Source organism: Rhinolophus sinicus, linkage group LG02, assembly GCF_036562045.2.
Source record: "Rhinolophus sinicus isolate RSC01 linkage group LG02, ASM3656204v1, whole genome shotgun sequence".
Taxonomy (NCBI): domain Eukaryota; kingdom Metazoa; phylum Chordata; class Mammalia; order Chiroptera; family Rhinolophidae; genus Rhinolophus; species Rhinolophus sinicus.
The window spans coordinates 151465139-151482627 of NC_133752.1; the positions used below are offsets into that span (position 1 = coordinate 151465139).

The 17489-nt window shown below is 50.5% G+C and overlaps 1 protein-coding gene across 1 annotated transcript in view; it reads left to right on the forward strand.

Annotated features, from left to right (window-relative positions):
• Positions 1–17489, forward strand: part of VDR (vitamin D receptor) — a 54525-nt gene that overhangs the window by 25898 nt on the left and 11138 nt on the right. Inside the window, exons 4-6 of the mRNA XM_019748429.2 lie at positions 7585–7715; positions 14884–15068; positions 15266–15386. Coding sequence (XP_019603988.1) covers positions 7585–7715; positions 14884–15068; positions 15266–15386 — 437 coding nt within the window. The remainder of the gene's footprint in view (positions 1–7584; positions 7716–14883; positions 15069–15265; positions 15387–17489) is intronic.

Here is a 17489-nt window from a genome sequence, read left to right on the forward strand (position 1 = left end):
ATCCTCATTATCTATGGATTCTGTATTTGCAAATATACCCACCTGCTAAAATTTACCTGTAATCCAAAAATCAATAGTCATGGCACTTTTGTGGTCGTTTGTGGACATGTGCAGAGTGGTGAAAAGTTGAGTCTCCCAATGTACATGTTCCCAGCTGAGGCTGAGAAGGGTGACGTTCTCCCTTCCGTTCCAGCTCTCACGCGATAAGCAAGTGTCCTTTGTGTGGTCGGCTGCTGCATGACAGGTTTTTTTGCAGTTTTGTGTTGTTTTGAATCATCTTTAAACAGAAATCATACATGAAACAAGGCGAAAACCAGGCTATGTATTGATCGGTTGACAAAAAGGTGGTGACGAGAGGCTTGCAGGAACCTCACCCTGTGTGTCCCCCAGCGCGATGCTTCAGTAGTCATTAATTCAGTGTTTGCCGTCACTTTATAGAACATAACTACCGGGAATAACAAGAATGGACTATATGTACATGATTTGTCCTCTCCTTTCTCCCTCTCCCCTTACTTTGCCTGCTTTGCTTCATCCAAATTCTATTTGGTATTCTTCCATTTGAGGCTTGTCCAAGTAGTTGGAGAATCCGCTTGTCACTTATATATGTGAAATCCTGATCACAGTGTCCGTGGTGGGTACCCCCTCTGTGTTGAGCTCTGCAGCCTTGGGAACACAAATATAAATGCAACCAACTCCTTGCTCTCAAGAATGTCACTCAACCCTTTCAAGGCAGCTGTCCAGGACAGAGCATCCCTTTAGCGTTGGGTCCCTGGCTATTTTCTAAGCCCTGGCAACAGTAATCCCGTTGGACCATTTAGTGTTTAATTGACTTCTAAGATAGTCAAACTAAACTGCTCTAGAACCTCACTGGGGTCATCCCAGCAGGTCCAAGACTCATAATCAAAGCAAAGTGTGATTATGAAGGTTGGACAATTCTATGGTCAGGAATCAGAGACAATTGTGGGCCAGTCTGTCCTACAAGCTAATTCATGTTGCTCCTGCTTCCTGCTCCTCTGGAACACATGGACGTCCTCAGAGAAAGATGATTTTTTCAGTGTGGGTAAAAGGCTGACATGGGCAGACTTGTAGATGGTTGTATGTCTCAGCTATATGTTAGCAACTAGACCATAAATAAGGGCCAGAGGGGGGAAATATGCAGATCTACTACAAAGTATATTACATAGTGGATGATCTATGAGTGTGGCTGAATCTCTCATGGTGGATGACTTTGTCCAGGCTCTGATATAAAGGGAAAGGTGTAGGGGACAGAGAAGAAAATCAGAGGGACCTCTTGATGAAGAGAAGGAAGGTTATGGTGACATTTAAGAGGTGGTCCTGCAAGGCAGGGTCACTGTTTGCCTCTCCATTTTGTCTTCTTCCTCCCTGTTGACATGTCCTTAATTAGGACATTGTGAAGCGGTGTGTTGCAAGCGCCAAGTTAACAAAGGCAGTGTGGAGAAATGCCTTCTTGTTTGCTAGCCCCGAGGTCCTCAGGGCCCTCGTTAATTACAGGTCTCACGGAGTGCAGGGGATGAAGGCAGGCTGGAGCATCCAGGAACACGAGGAATGTCCTGGCTCTCAGGAACATCACCCAGCTGATATCTGTAGGAACCATGATGTGAAGGGAAGTGGAGCAATGAGGCAGACGTCCGACGACTTAAGACCCAAAGTGCTTAAAGGCAATAGAGTAAAGAGGGAGGAGGGGAGGAGTGGCCACACAGGGCGTTCTGTGGGCACAAGTGAATGAATCACCAAGAAGCCAGGTTGCTGGAGAGAACTTTGTCCAGGTTAGCTTGGCAGCTGGCCCCCCACCACAGTCGCTCAAGGATGTGAATGGAACAGAATGAAGGGGGTTATCTACAGATGGGCAATAACGTTAGAAACTGGGGTAAAGGAGGCCAGAATATTTGGAGAGGGAAGGTTGCTGGAGTTGTCAAGAAAGTCCGTGGAAAAGATATGATGAAGATCTTACATTTCTTTTTGGCCAGTGTTTTATTTCTTTAGGAACTCAGCACTCTCATCAGGGCTCGCTGGCATGAATCCACTCTCAGCACACCCTGGGTGTCCGCCCTGTGGATGGCAGGGCAGGGCCAGCAGAGAGGACAGCCAGGCGATACCCCGCACCCCCAAGCCGCACGTCTCGGGTATGCCTCTGTCCCAGCGGCTTGTTTGTCCTAGAGGAGTCCTTTAAGCAGTCTCTCCTTCATGCTCTTGGACTTTGGGGGACATATTTTTGACTGCTGCTCTCTCTTGGACTGAGGCTTTGGAATCGAACAGATCTTGACTGTAAGCCCAGCTTTCCCACTTATTCGGTACGTGACGTGAAGCAAGTTATTGAACTTCCCAGTGCCTTCTCTTATCACCCGTGAAATAGGGAGAACACCTATTCTGAAAGGGTGTTGAGAACACTGGAGATAATATGGGAAGGCCTGGCCCAGAGGCTCTCAGTAAGTGGCAGCTGTTACCACTGTCCCCTTTTAGTGTCTTCATTTCTGAGAACAGATAATCCTTTCCTCTTCTGTCATGGGACCTGGAATGTCTGTGACTGTGATGTGTCAGCAGGGGTCTCTGAGGAAAGGTCCCTGAGCAGAAGGAATTAAATATCAGGTGTGGACCAGGAAAGGTGCTGAGAGACCTTCCTGTCAGTCAGAGGCTCCGTGGGGACGGGCTGGTGCTCGGGGAGACGGGATAATGGCTGCTGGGACTTGCACAGGGGCTGTGGGTCCAGACATCAGGAGCAAGACCATGCAAAGCAACAACATGGTTTGAGCCTGTGCTGCATGCAGAGCCCTGCTCTAGGCACAGAGGGCAGGGGTAAGACAGGGCGTCGGCTTCCGGGTTCTCAGATTCTCACTGGGGTAATTAAATACGGCCTTCTTCAGCAGTCCCTCCCACTGCCTCTCCCTGCTAGCTTCTCTTTCTTCCCTTTATGGAATGCTTACTTTGTGCCAGGCCCGGCATCCTTTAGTTAATCCTTACAGCGACCCCTTCAGTAGGTTTGCTTCCATTTTACAGATGTGGAAACTGAGGCATGAGGGATTAAGTGCATTAGGATTTAAACCCACACAGATCAATCTAACCAAAGCCTGTATTTCCTTTTAAATTGTTACATAGTGATAGTGGGTAGTAGATTTATTTTGTGTAAATGACCCTAGATGAAGAAAAAGATGCCAAAAGTTCAAAAGGACATATCTCCTCCTCAACCCAATTCTCAGGTCCCTCCCTCCTCTGCAGAAGCTGTCAGTCACCAGTTCATTGTCTTTTCTTTCGGATTCTTTGTGTGAGAGTGTGTGTATGGGAGGTGGGGAGTATACTGTACTCGCCGTTCTACATCCTGCTTTTATCTAGTGAAGCACATTTCTTCAAGTTTGCTCCCATTTCAGCATTCTTCCTCTGTCCTGTTCCCAGTCCCATCCTTCTTACGGCTCTGCTCTGACGTAATGAGCCAGGCCGCTGTTGACAGGCGTTTGGGTTCCATCCTCTGCTGCCCCAGTGCTGCAGTCACTACCCTTTTGCATGTGTCTTTGGGCCCATGGGCTGATTTCCCCGCAAGAGGACCTCCTGGAAGGAGATTTACTGTGTTGGAGGCTCTGTGCATTTTACATGTTGGTAGACACTGCCAAATTGCCCTCCAATAAAGAGGCCGCTGCTCTTTATCACAGTGCTAACCTACCTTCCTTTAAAGCTGATTTTTTAAAAGTCACCTTTGATGCTGCCACATACAGATGTGCTGTGTAGCTTCCACCTATCAGACCACATAGGTCTTTCACAGCAGGAGCTCCATTCCTCAGGGTCCTGTATCCAGACCAGGCTCTGGGATTTCTGTGACACTCAGAGCTGCAGTGGAGACAAAGCCCAGAGCTGGTACTTGGCCCCAGGCTTAGGTTTTACAAGGTGTGTCTCTACTGACAGAGTCACCTACTGGAGAAGGACCCTACTGTCCCAGGCCTGAGACTCTGGCCCCAGGCGCTTCATGCTTTTGGAAACTGCCTGTCTCTTGTGTTTTGATGAATTGTTCTCTGGCATGAGAATGGGTCAATGTCCTCTTTCACCCCTAACTTTCTAGAAACTGTGTCTATATTTAGCCTGCTGGCACCACCCCTAGCCCCTTCCCGAGCAGGGGTATAATTCTAACCGTCCAGAGGATGACACGGTCCAGACTCAGAGAAGCAGAGGCAGTGGGCTCCCAGGGAAACCCGAGGCTCTTGTTTCTGGAAACCAAATCAGCTCACAGGCAATTAGCATTGGGAGGAAGTCAGGGCAGGGCATGGATCTTCAGGACAGAGCTCAGAGCCGGGGCTGGCCAGTCTGGTCGCCCTGACTCCTCCTGGGCAGAGGCTAGATGACAGCCACATGAGTGGAAGTGCCCTTAGAAGGCAGGAGAACGGGGAAGAGCTAGGCCTTGGAGCCCATGGGGCCCGGGGCCTGGCAAACAGCCATGCTGGGCCAGACACACCTGAAAGGCAGTTCTGGGGTCTGGGCACCGGGAAGGACCTCTTGGAGCTGGCGAGGCAGCTTTCCGTCCCCAAATGCTGTCCCACACTCCAGAGCCTGATGACGTTCTGCGTGATGATGTTTTTTATGGTGTGTAACCACCGTCTTCCCAGCTACACTTCCAGGGGCCTTTCCTCTGATTCTGTATTTAGCGGAGCCTGGGAAGAGCTGCTTACTGTATTTTTAAATAATAGTAATTTAAAAGCTTCATAAGTTTATAGGCTGCTTTCTACATGGCTCGAACAATGTGGAGACATACTGCAAGGTTGGTGGGCTTGAGGGCAAGGTGCGGCAAAGGGTGAGAGTCATAGGTGGCAGTCTTACCACGGTCCCGGCCCTGCGGTGAGATAACGTGCCGAGCTGGGAGGGCTGGTAACGCTTTCTTTGCCCCCCTCCCTCTCTCCTCCCCGTTCCTCCTTCGCCCTCCTCGCCCTCCTCCGTTTTTTTCTCAGTACTCCTGGGCTTCATACTACAACTATACATGTGGAAGTAAGAACACTGCTTTTCTCGCCCCCGTATTTTTTTTTTTAATTGAGCGCTTCATTCTTTTGGATTCCTGTCCCAGCCTCGTTAAAGTCCACTCCTGTTCTCAGGCCATGTCGGCTGAGTGACTGTCTCCAACTCTCCTGAGTGTGGAAGCCTGGAACTGGACTTCAGATTTACAACATGAGAAAGATAAAAGAAAGATGGTGAAGTTCCAGAATCTCTCTCTGAGCAACTTTGCAGTTGGGGGAGGTCCACTGGGGAGGGTCAGAGGCAGGCCCCCTCCAGCCTGAGGAGGAGAGGCCGGCTCCGAAGGACAGCAGCCACCCTCCCGGGGTCTCCACGAGCTCTCAGCCCCCAGCACACACAGGGCTGTCAAGAGGCTTTGGCTCACGTGTCTGGAGGTGCCCTGTGCGTGTGCTCTCTTGGTGCCCATGGCCCTGGAGAATGAACACAAAGAGCTCTGGGCCAGACAGGACAGTGGGTGGGAGGACAGAGCAGCCGCTCAGCCCCAAGGGGAAGTGCCTGGTTATTAAGAAAAAAAAAAGAAAAGAAAAGAAAAGAAAAGAAAAGGGAAATGAGAGTTTGCTCTGAATTAGAAACTTCTGGTCTTTGAGTAGGTTTAGAGAATTATGGGCATTCTGGGTCCTGACCATTTGTGGTAAGAGGTGGAGCCCCAAGAACCGCAAAGTAGAAAGGAGTAAAGGGGGGAACCAATCTCACGTCCTGGCGTGGATAGTATGTCCTGTGGTGATGACAGTATGTCATTTCAGGGAAGCTCTAACAGTGCCCAAGGTAGTTCCACACTCTCCTGTCCCTCCGAAAAGCTGTCCCTAGGGAGACTCAAGGAGAAAGGTTTCCTGTTTCCATAAAAGGTGGGCAAAAGCCTGATACACCGTCTCTCCCCGGCAGTCACGGCAGGGACAGGACACGGCCTTCCGTGGATACTCCAATAGCCTAGGCTCCCTATATAGCCCGGCCTGCTGGTTTCCCCCTTGGGTAATGAGGGTTATGACAGGCAAGGGCAGGCCAAGGTCCAAAACCAAGAGCAGTTACTTCCTGGACCACTGGGTTGGCCTTCACCTGGGGCTGTGTTCAAGGGCCAGCTACCTGGAGCTGTTTGCCTGTGGGCTCAGCTTCACCGAGCACCTTGAGTTTCTGGAGGTGAAACAGTACGTTCAATCCAGACTGAAAGCTCAGCTTCACTTCTTTAAGGATCCCAACTTGGGAGCCTTGCTGAATCGCCTCACTGAAGTTTCTTTACCTCAGTGGTACCACCCATAAAATGAGGGGTACACTAATGATCTCTTGAGTGCCCTGAGAATCTCAGAGTCTGACTACCTGTGACTGCCAGCAGGGCCATTCCTCGGGTCTCTTCTCCCCGACTCCATGGGTCAAGTTGGTTCGGTCCCCACCTGTCCATGTCGAGTGAGGAGTGTGTTTGTCCTGAATCCCATGTTTGTCCTAGTGCACGTGAACAATAAGTCACTTTCCACCAAGAAACTAACGCGTGTGTGACATCTGGAGAAGATGGTAGCACCAGCTCACCTCTGGGAGAGGGAAAAGGTCGGGCCTGGGCCTTTGCCTCTCAGGCTCGGGCATCCCCACAGCTCCTCGGGAGATGCTGCTGTTCTGTTCACAGAGACAGCGATGCTGCCACCATCTGTCCCCAGCTGAACTTTGTCACCTGTCCTGGAGCGCAAAAGTGAGGCCTTTCTTTGCCAGAGCTGAGGAATGTAAGAGGGACCTCTAGGGCATAGATGATGAGAAGCCTCTACGGAGGAGTCCTGTGTGCAACTTCTCAGGGTCGCATGTGGTGTGGCTCGCAGCAGGGGAGGAGGCTGGCATGCGGACAGTGAGTGTTGTCTTTCTCTCTCTGTTTCTCTCTCTCTCTCTCTCTCTCTCACACACACACACACACACACACACATACACTCTTTTACAATGGCTACCAGGTGGGTGCTGGCTTCCTACCTGAGAACCTTTGACAGTTTTCTGTTCTTACAGAACCCTTGCTTCCTCTGCTTTTCCGAAAGCCAAGGCCCGACCTCAGAGCTCCCATCTGCTCATCGCGCCTCTTCTCTTTCTGGGCAGGTTATCTGGATGTCTAACGCTGTGGTTGGGCTTTTCTCCCTTCTCCACACACCTGTGTGCATGTCTGTCCCTGCATTGGGGATGCTGTAGCCACAGATCTCTGGACTCTAGAAAGTTGAGGCTGAGACTAGCATCCTCACCTCCTATAATGGCTCGTTTATAGCAGTGGGAGCTACTTTCCAGATTTCAATCCTTTGAAACATGTTTGCTAGGCTAATTTACTCATATACTTCTTGTGTACTTAATACAAAGAGTGGGGAGTAGACTACCATGAAAGTGAATAAAAGCAATGATAAGGCAGAGCAGGCAATGGAGGAGGAGGAGGGCACGATTGGCACACACAGCCTGGGCTCAGGGGGTGCTCACTGAGAGTGGCCCAGGGGCTGGGCCCCCGTCCTCTGTGGGAGACGGGAGATCTGGGGGCCTAATGCCTCTGCAGGCCATCTTCCAGCACCCGGAGCTGAGGAGCTGGAAGGTGGGTGACCCAGCAGAGGGTGTGTGCTCTCTTGGCAGGCGCAGCATGAAGCGGAAGGCGCTGTTCACCTGTCCCTTCAATGGGGACTGTCGCATCACCAAGGACAACCGCCGCCACTGCCAGGCCTGCCGGCTCAAGCGCTGTGTGGACATTGGCATGATGAAGGAGTGTGAGTGTCCAGGGGCCAGGGCAGGGGTTTGGGCAGGGGAGGCTCTGGCTACTATGTATGCGGATTTGGCCAGAGAGGTGTGCCCGCCCTTCCTCTTAGCTGCCGGCTCCCAGGGCCAGCAGCCTGGGGAGGGTGGCCGGAACTCCAGGGTCCAAAGCACCAAGGGGTCCTGGGAGCCTCTCTAGGATCTGTATATGTGTCTCGGGCCAGGAAAAGCACCTCCAGGGTGCGGGCTGTGCGGGGGAAGAGGCTGGGCATTGCCTTCATGACCCCCCAGGTCAGCCTTCCTCTAAGATGTCATCGCTATGCTCACAGCTCCCTGTTCCCTGGACCCGAGGGGAAGGAGTTCTTTGGCCTTTGGGAGAGGGGGCTGCTGTGGTTGTGGAGGGAAGGGACAATGGGGAGAATACATGTTCAGAGCCTGGCTGGCATCTGGCTTCTGCCCCACCCCAGCCTTCCAGCCACTCTGGAAGGGGGCGGTCACTTAGAATGGCCCAGGACCTGAAGGCTGGTGCCCAGGGGAGGCTGGTTGGAAAGATTTTGTGAGAGGAAGCATTGGACTCTCGGATGACCCTCTAGATCCAGACGAAGAAAGAGAAGCGATCCTGTAGGACTTTGTGTCCAGCTCTGGGGTTGGAGGAGAGGACCAGCGGGATAGTTTCGTATGTTGTAACCACTGGACTTTGTATCTGAGCTCCACTACCAGTTACTTGGTAACCAGAGAAGCCATTGAATTCAGCAGATCCTGGGAAGGGCTAGCCAGGCCCTCCAAAGGCTCGAGGCAAGGGCACTGGGCCAGCCTGGGCATAGGTGCCCTCAGCACATCAGCCCCTGCTGTGCCCCTTCTCACTCCTGTCTGCAGTCTGCACCCCAACCCCCTCCCCAGCCCTGGGGTAGGGTCTAGGCCCTGCTCAGCTGTGACCTGCGGAGGCTCGGGAGGGGGGCTCAGATGCAGGCCTCCCTGGATGCCCTCCTGACTATGGGTCTGGGGTTTTTGGGGGGAAGGGGAGACGGGTTGGCATGCAGGCGAGAGGGCAGATACGAGGAAGATGTGTCCAGGACAAAGTAAAAGTCACAGGACAGGGCTGAGGGGATGGGAAATGTCTTCCTTGATGGGAAAAAGATTTTCTGTTGCTGGGAAACAGAGGCAGAGTAGAGGTCCTCGCCTGGGGCGTCATTCTCAGGCCTTGACAGGCTCCCCGCTGGTGGGTCTCAGCCCCTCACTCCTGATCCCAGCTCCCCAGCCAACACTGGCAGTCCTGGAAGAAGTTTCCAGGTCGTGTTCCTCGCCCCCACGGGAGCATGCAGGCCCGGACAGGCCGAGCACTCCGTGCCCAGTCCCTGGCCCCACCCTACGCTTGTGTTTATCCTGGAGCAGTCGATGCTCAAGGCCTGGGTGCCTCCTGGGGCTTCTCACAGGGTGGCTTCGTGCGGCCTGCGGTGTGTGAGCCGGTGGGCTGGATACAAACAGATATAGCACATGTCGTCCCTGCTCCTGCAGCCAGGGACAGCGCGGCCTCCAGGGGCAGGGAGCCAGATTCTGAGGCCCCAGCCAACAACGAGCGGCACAGAACAACCCCGCTGGGCATCGCTAAGGCCACTGGAGCTCTGGTCAGGGCCAGCCTCACGGATGTCCCAAGGCCCCTCTCCTGTGGCTCAGGAGGAAGGAGATGTTCTATCAACCTAGAAAAGGAAGAACACTTGCAAATCAGTTGAGACCCAGAAAGGTAAAAATGTCAGTATTAGAGTAAGAAAGCAAGTTGGGACTAAAGTCCAGCTCCACGTCCAACTCCTAGATCCCTCCGGGTGCCCACAGAGAGCATTGCGTCCATGGCAATGAGCAGGCCTGGAGTATATCAGGGTGCCCATGCCCCAGGAACTCCATGTTGGGCGAGGGGGGCCACCATCCAGAAGTAGATGCCCACCCCCAGCCTCCAATCAGCTTTGTGCCTCGGCCGCCTCAGCCCCAGCCTCAGTTCCACCTGCCATGGAGCCCCGTGTCCTGTGTCCTGCTATATGGCCAGTGCAGCCCCATGCCCACCATTCTCTAGGTGCCAGTGCAAGGAGCTGTTATGAATTAGGGATGGACCCCAGAGTCCCAGTTAAAATAGAAACCTTGGCCCATCACTAAGCTCTTGGTCCACTGGCCCAAAGGGGAGGTCTTTCAGGGACAGCTGTGGTTCCCTGCTTCTGGTCAGCCCAGCTTTGGGAGGCCTGGCAGGGTGTCTGGGCCCGGAGCTCCTGGCTCATATCCCTAGGATTAACGCTCATTTATCACCTGACCTGGCCGTTGTCCCCAAGGCCTAGCCTCGTAGAGATAACTGAGTATCAACATTTGTAAACCGCAGGACACCCAGGGATTCCTGTGAAAGGAGCTGCAAACTTAGGCGTGTTCTGATGGGGCAGGGAGGTGGCCCTTCCCTGGAGGAGGCATAGGAACAGGAGGGATGGGCCTGGGAGTGAATGTTTGTTAACCACCTACTGAGTGCAGATAAGTGTCAGGAAACTGCATGTTCTTAAATTCTTATAACAATTCCTAAATATGTAAATACTTTTTAAAATTTGGTAGATGAGGAAACTCAGAAGAATTAAAATATACCTCTAAGTTAATAAGATGATGGCATCAGCATTCTTACCTAGGTCTGTCTGTTTCTGAATACCAGGCCTGCGGACTCCACACAGCACAGCCCCTCAGGCACCCCCCATGGGCCAGAGCGTTTCCCCTGTGCGTGTCCAGGCACTTTCCAGCGCCCCGTTGCATGGGCTGAGGAGAGCTTTGTTCCCTCTGAAGACTCCCTTTCTCTTTCACGTCCTAGTTGACTTTGTGTCCTTAGAGCCCAAGAAATTTCATAGTTGAGTTCTTTCTTCTTATAGATCTGTCCTGCACAGAACCACCTATATGATAATTTGTTTACTGTTTTTACAGCAGTACATCTTTTCTACCCAGCATTAGCACGGCACCTGGCTCATAGTAGGTGCTCAATAAATACGTGTTGGAGGATTAAATATGAGCTCCCCATTATGCTTCTTTGTATATCTACATCTCCCACTCGTCTATAGATCAAGAAGATTCCCCCAAATCTGATATTATCTGTGTCATTCATTTGGAAAGCCTTTATGTCTGCTTCCCTGATGTTGTCCTTAGGATACCAGTGGCAATTTGAAATTTAATTTTTTTTTAAATTGAGGAATATAGGAGAACAGTTTGTTTTTCCAGGGCCCATCAGCTCCAAGTCATTATCCTTCAATCTAGTTGCGGAGGGTACAGCTCAGCTCCAAGTCCAGTTGCCGTTTTCCATCTTTAGTTGCAGGGGGCGCAGCCCACCATCCCATGTGGGAGTCGAACTGGCAACCTTGTTGTTGAGAGCTCGCGCTCTAACCAACTGAGCCATCCGGCCGCCCCTGAAATGTTTCTATGTTGTTAGTGCTTTCAGATCTTGCCTCTCTAACTTGATTCTAGACTTCATAGAGAGGGGAATGTCTTGCATCAGAATAACTTGCCCAAATCCATTTTCTCACTCAGCAAGGAACTTAGAAGGAATGAGAAAAGCCACTAGGCAGTCAGATGGATTTCACGAAGTCTGTGTACAGAGCTCAGGCACTTCAGTCATTGGAGAGCCCAACAAATGCTCTTTTAGAACCTAATGGCTCTTATTCTAGGTCAGTGGCTTTTAACTGCAAAACATGTGTCCTACATGATAGTAGTGGCATTTTTAGTAGCAATTCATTGAGAAAAATGATTTAAAAAAATCTCCTATGAAATTAATAACCCCTTTAAACAAATGACTTGTTTCATAAATCACAACATCTGCATATGTGAGAGGCGTATGACTTATTTGCTCTCCAGACAATGTGGTCTGGAGGAAGGCTGATGGGTTGGTGGCCTCTGTTTGAAACCAGTAGATCCCAGCCTGTCTTCCTCTGGTACCACACATGGGAAGGTGGTCGCTATTTGATATAAGTGACCTAGAGGAACAATGTAAAAGGTTAACCTTGAATCTTTTTAACTTTGTCCTTTCAGAGTAAATCGTTTACAAACTGTATTTAATTCTTCACACTCTTCAGATGGATTCGAACACTTTGTGTGTGCCATGCTGAGGACCAGGATCCTCCTGTGCAATTATAGCTGATTCTAATTAGATGTCATGGTTACGACCATGGACTGTAGAACCATACTGGCCTGGCCTGAATACCTGCTCCACCACTTACTAGCTGTATGACTTTTAGCAAGGTAGATAGCCTCTGGGCCTCAGTTTCCTCATCTAGAAAATGGGGATAATAGCACCTGCCTTAAGTGGTTGTTATAAGGACCAGATATATGTGAGTTAATATAGAAGAAGCACTTAGAACCGTGCCCAGTACAAAAAAAGCTCTATATATTTTGTCCATTTTTATTAACACTATTTTCTATTAAATAAAACTTGATCTCCAGGATTTCCAGCTCCCAACAGATTTGAAGAAACTCTTAATGGGGGAAAAGGCACACTTCTAGGGGCAGGCAACAATAGGAAGAGACAACACACAGCTTAACAGAGAGGGAGAGAGGGAGACTGAAAGCCATGAAAAGTAGCACAAGAACTCAAAATCATAGCAGGCTGGGTCATGCAGGGAAACAGCCCTATATAATTCTGAGGTCATAACCTTGTTCCTACAAAGTCCAGTAATTGTTCAGAATGATGCCTCTGAATCATCAAGAAAAGGTTACATGATGTTACAAGTGTTCTGTTATAAGGTATTTTGTCTTTAAAATATTTTGATAACAAATTCTTTAAATTAAAAAGGTAAGTTTGGCTCACTTATCTGCTGGACTGGCATTCAGTGTGTGCCATTCTTGACATTGTAGGGTACATGCAATGTTGGTGTACTTCTTACTGTCCTTTCCTGAGCCCAGGGCAATGAGTAGCATGTAGTAGGTACAAGCCAGGTCAAGGTGTTGGGTGTCCAATCCGTCAGACTATATTGACCAAGCACTATGGCCAGGAAGCCCCAGTGGGCTAGCCTACACAGGGGGAACACAGGAACTGTAAGACGTGGCCTCTGCCCTTAAGCAGCCTACAATTCTAGTGAAGGAGACCTTGAACTTCTTAGGCTGTCAATATACGGGCATTTATTGGAAACTATCCTAATCATAAATATTACAGAGTAAAAGACACTTGGTTACCGGTGTCTGTAGGAAAAACCAGACTACTGCAAAAATAAGAAATGAAAGCTCAGTGTAGCTCATGGCAATCAAGAAAGCCTTCATGGTAATGGGGAGCCGGCTGTATGCTGGCTGCTTAAAGACCAGATAGAACTTGTACAGCTACTGGGGAGAGAAGACCCAGCTGGACAGGCATCCAGCACAAGTGGAGATGTGGTGGCAAGAGTGGGCAGATCATGTTCACAAGTCATCAATCCCAGCATGACTAGAGCAGAAGCTGCATCCAGAAGCAGTGAGAAGTGAGGCTGGAACTTTAGGAAGAAGAAAATCTTGGAGAATCTTGACTTTAGTTTGGAGGTGGTAAGCAATAAGGATCCAGGAAAAGTTTCTGAGCAGAGAGTGACACTGTAAAACCATAAGGGGTTGTTCAAGCCCATGGACACCCATGGTGTGACTGGCAGGGCCAGCCCCCTCCAGCTCCGGTCTCATCACCTGCCCATCCCTTGGGTGAGCAGGAAAGACCAGACTCCTAATCTTGGGTCCTCGAGGCTAGGGCCTTGCACCCTGCCTTGTCTGGAATGCGCCCTGCTCCTACCTCTCCCACCCCACTTGACCTCTTGGGGTCTGAGCAGACACCCTCTGTGGGAGGAGGGTTGGCAACAATTTGGGCAGGTGAGTCAGTAACCTGGGCGTGGCCTCCTCCCAGTCCTCCTCTTACCTCACCTGTAGAGGGAACGCGCCATCTTTTGCTTCAGGCTCCCCTTTCCTACTGTGCCAGGCTCGGGTTTCCCACTCCCACCCTTCATAGGCTCTCCCTCACCCCCCACCAACTCCTCTTGTCCTCTCCCCACCGCAGGCCCCTGGGCCAATGGGCCTTTCTTAAAGCCTGGAACCCACCCAGTCTGAAGTCTGGTTCCTTTCCCTGCTCTTGTGAAACTTCCCAGTTCTGTGGGCAGAGGCCCTGGCAACACCAGCACAGAGCAAGTAACTACAGGCTGAGGGCCCCAGTGCCCACTCCTGCCGTCAGCTTTCTGCAAGCCCCGGCCAGGAGGTCTGTTTGCCTGGCTTCCGTGCCAGGCATCCCTGCTCCCAGCCCCACCCTCCCGGGCAGCTGCCCAGCACCACCGAAAGCCCCTGCACAGCATGAAGGGGGCGTAAGGTGTCCCATCTTCAGACACCTGGCTAGCAGCTGGAGATACCTTCTCAGATTAGAGCTGTGAGGTGTGATCATCGGTGACTTCTAGAGGACTCGAAAACTTCCTTGGGCAGAAATGTCAAGACTCGACAGGCTGGAGGTGGGGTTGTTTTGCAGGGAACCAAAGAGGAAAAGTCTTTCTACCTTGGTCAGAATAGATCAGGTACCCAAGTTCCATGCCTGGAAACTTGGACATGAGAATGGCCATGTAGGTAGAGGGGTCTTCTCGGCATCCCCTAGCTTCTCGCACCATGACTGTCCACACAGTGACTTCCTCCCTCCCTTCCCCCCCCCCCCGAATTCTCCCTCAGTGTGAGGGAGGATTAGAGGAGGGAGAAGAGGCAAGAATTCATGTTGGATGAGCAGCTGCTCTGCGCCAGGCGTGCCCTGCAGTCAGTGCTCAAAACACTCCATCTTTTGAGGGAGGTGTTTTTCACTCTGCCGCCCCACACAGACACACTTTATGGAGGAAGGAACCAAAAAAGGGACCTTAGCAGAGAGTATATGGTCCAAACGTCTCATTAGATAAACAAGAGAACCTAAGTCCAGAGAGTTCAGTTTTCCCAGAGCCACACAACATGTGCGCGTAAGAACGCGCCTTCCTAATGCCTCAGCCATCACAGCTGAAGACCTCTTTCTCTTCCTCTCTCATGCACCTGCCTTTTCATAAAAAATCCAGTTTTCCACCCATAGGGTGAGCTTGGATCCGCCCGGGGCAGGAAGGCCCCCAGTGGGGGGACAGCCCTCCCACCTGTGCCTTTAGTGCCTAGAGGCAGGTTTCTTGGAGGAGCTGCGGGCCCAGCCCTCTGACACCCTGCCCTTCCCACCTACAGTTATCCTGACGGACGAGGAGGTGCAGCGGAAGCGTGAGATGATCCTGAAGAGGAAGGAGGAGGAGGCCCTGAAAGACAGTCTGCGGCCCCGGCTGTCGGAGGAGCAGCAGCGCATCATCAACGTCCTGCTGGACGCCCACCACAAGACCTACGACCCCACCTATGCCGACTTTACCCAGTTCCGGGTACGGCTGCCCGTGGGGGGCCAAGGCGTGGGGAGTGGGATGGAGCGCGGGCGCATCCTGGCACAGACCAGGAAGGGGTGAGGCTGCCCTGTCCCCCCCAGGGGACTTTCTGGAAGCCAGTCCTGTCAAAGATGAGGGCCAAGGTAGGAAGGTGGCTTGGAAATGGGCGCTGCTGATACTCCATCTTTCCCTTCCAGCCTCCGGTCCGCGGGGCCGAGTGTGGTGGCAGCCACCTGTCAAGGCCATCCCTGAGACACATGCCCAGTTTCTCTGGGGACTCCTCCTCCTCCTGCTCAGATCACTACACCACCTCCCCAGGTAAGTGGACTGCATGCCTCCGTCCCTGCCTAGGAAGCGGGAGCCCCGAGCTTTCCCACCTGCCTGTCCCAGGCTGTGGAGGGGAGGATGGCACTTACACACTGTGGGTCACACCGTGGCCTGAGAACAACCCCTTTGTACAGAAGATGTGGAACTTGCGGAAGGGCCTGCGCTGGAGAAAAGGCCGGCGCTGGGGCCCCAGGCAGGATCTGCCTGCAGAGCCTCTGCTCTTCCCTCTAAGCCAGGCGTCTGCCCCTGGCCCCCTCCCTGGGGGCGACCTGGTTCCTCTAAGCGGTATTTTGAGCCTGGGCCCTGTGGGGTATTTTTGTTTGGTTGGTTGGTTTTTCCAGTGTTATTGAGATATAATTGACAGATAACATTGTATAAGTTTAAAGTGTACAGCACAATGATTTGATATATGTACATATTATAAAATGAACATCCATCACGTCACATAGTTACAAGAATTTTTTTCTTTGTGATGAGAACTTGTAAGATTTACTCTCTTAGCAACCGTCAAATATATAAAACAGTATTGTGAACTATATTCATCAGAGCCTGAGCCCTTTGGAAGGTGAAATTTTCTGTCGAAAGAGAACACGCGGGTCCCACTGCCGCCCACCTTACGCGGCCGCCCTGGAGGACCCGTCACCTCCAGCTCACCTTTGCTCTTCTTCTTATGCTCCGTTGCTACCTGCCTCTTCATCTTCCTGTCTCATCCTCCTCTGTCCTTCATTCCTCTACCTCGCACCCACCCCCAACCCCCCAACCCTGCTGCCCTCTGCTTGGGGCCTCCCTTCCCCACTGGGAACCCTCAGACACGAGTACTTCCAGACTCATTGATGGATCTGTGCTCAGATCCAGAATAGGCAGCAGGGGTCCCAGTGCCAACTGGACCGAGAGAGCAGTGGAGCCAAAACTTGTGTCTACCCACCCCACTGACCACTGCACGGATTAACGGAACCTCCTAGCTCCTCATCTGGGGATACCTCTCTTAGCAACTTTCAATTATACAAGTATATCAAATATCCCTGTGTTGATTTTCTCACTGGATGGCATGTTCACTTGCATCAATGAGGGTCAAGCTGCATGTTATGTGTTGGCCTGTACTTCAGCTTTTGATAATAATTCCATATTATTTAAGAGTTTTGATACCCTCTTATAGGTGCATTGATTTGAGGTGGTCACCCCCACCAACGCTATGTTCAGTAGAGCATATATTTATTTAAAAATTCAAACTAGTTAACATTTTTAATTTTTAAAAATTATCACACAAAAGTAGTACATGTTCATTGTAGACAATAAGAAAATAAAAACTAACCTTTATATATGTAAGATCTTCACTCCTACTACTATCCACAGATAATCACTGTTAACAGTGTGATGCATCTCTTTCCCGTGTTTCTTTTTAAAACATATGTGTATATTCAGAAATGGAATTGTGCTATATGCAGTCTGGTTATCTGCTTTTTTCTTACTATAGTACATTGTGTCACATTTTCACATCATTCTGTGTACATCTAGAATATCATTTTTGAAGGCTGCTTAGTAATCTGGGGCATGAATGTATAATAACATATCTAAATCACCTATCATTGGATATCTAGATTGTTTACCAGCTTTTCATGAAGAGAACAATATGCTTGTAACTAAATATTTGCACTTATTTGAAATGTTTTCCTTATGATGAATTCCTGAAAGTGGGATTACTGGTTGAAGAGTATGCATAATTGTAGGATTTTGACCCCTATTGTCAAATAGCTTTCTAGATGACTTGTGAAGATTTATGCCTCTTTTAGTGCCCCAGCACTGCACAAGAATTGCCTAACTCCCTGCATCTTTACAAACACCGGTATCAACATTTAGACATATTTGTTTCTAGTCTATGGGTGAAAAGTATAGATTTTCTACTTGGCAGTTCTTTGCTCACTAGTGAGGTTGGACATTGTTTCCCACAAGTTTATTGGCTCCAAATTCATTTTTTTTAAAGATTTGGGAAGGGGAACAGCACTTTACTGGGTAACAGTGTGTACTTCCAGGCCTTTTTTCCAAGTCAAGTTGTTGTCCTTTCAATCTTAGTTGTGGAGGGCGCAGCTTTGCTCC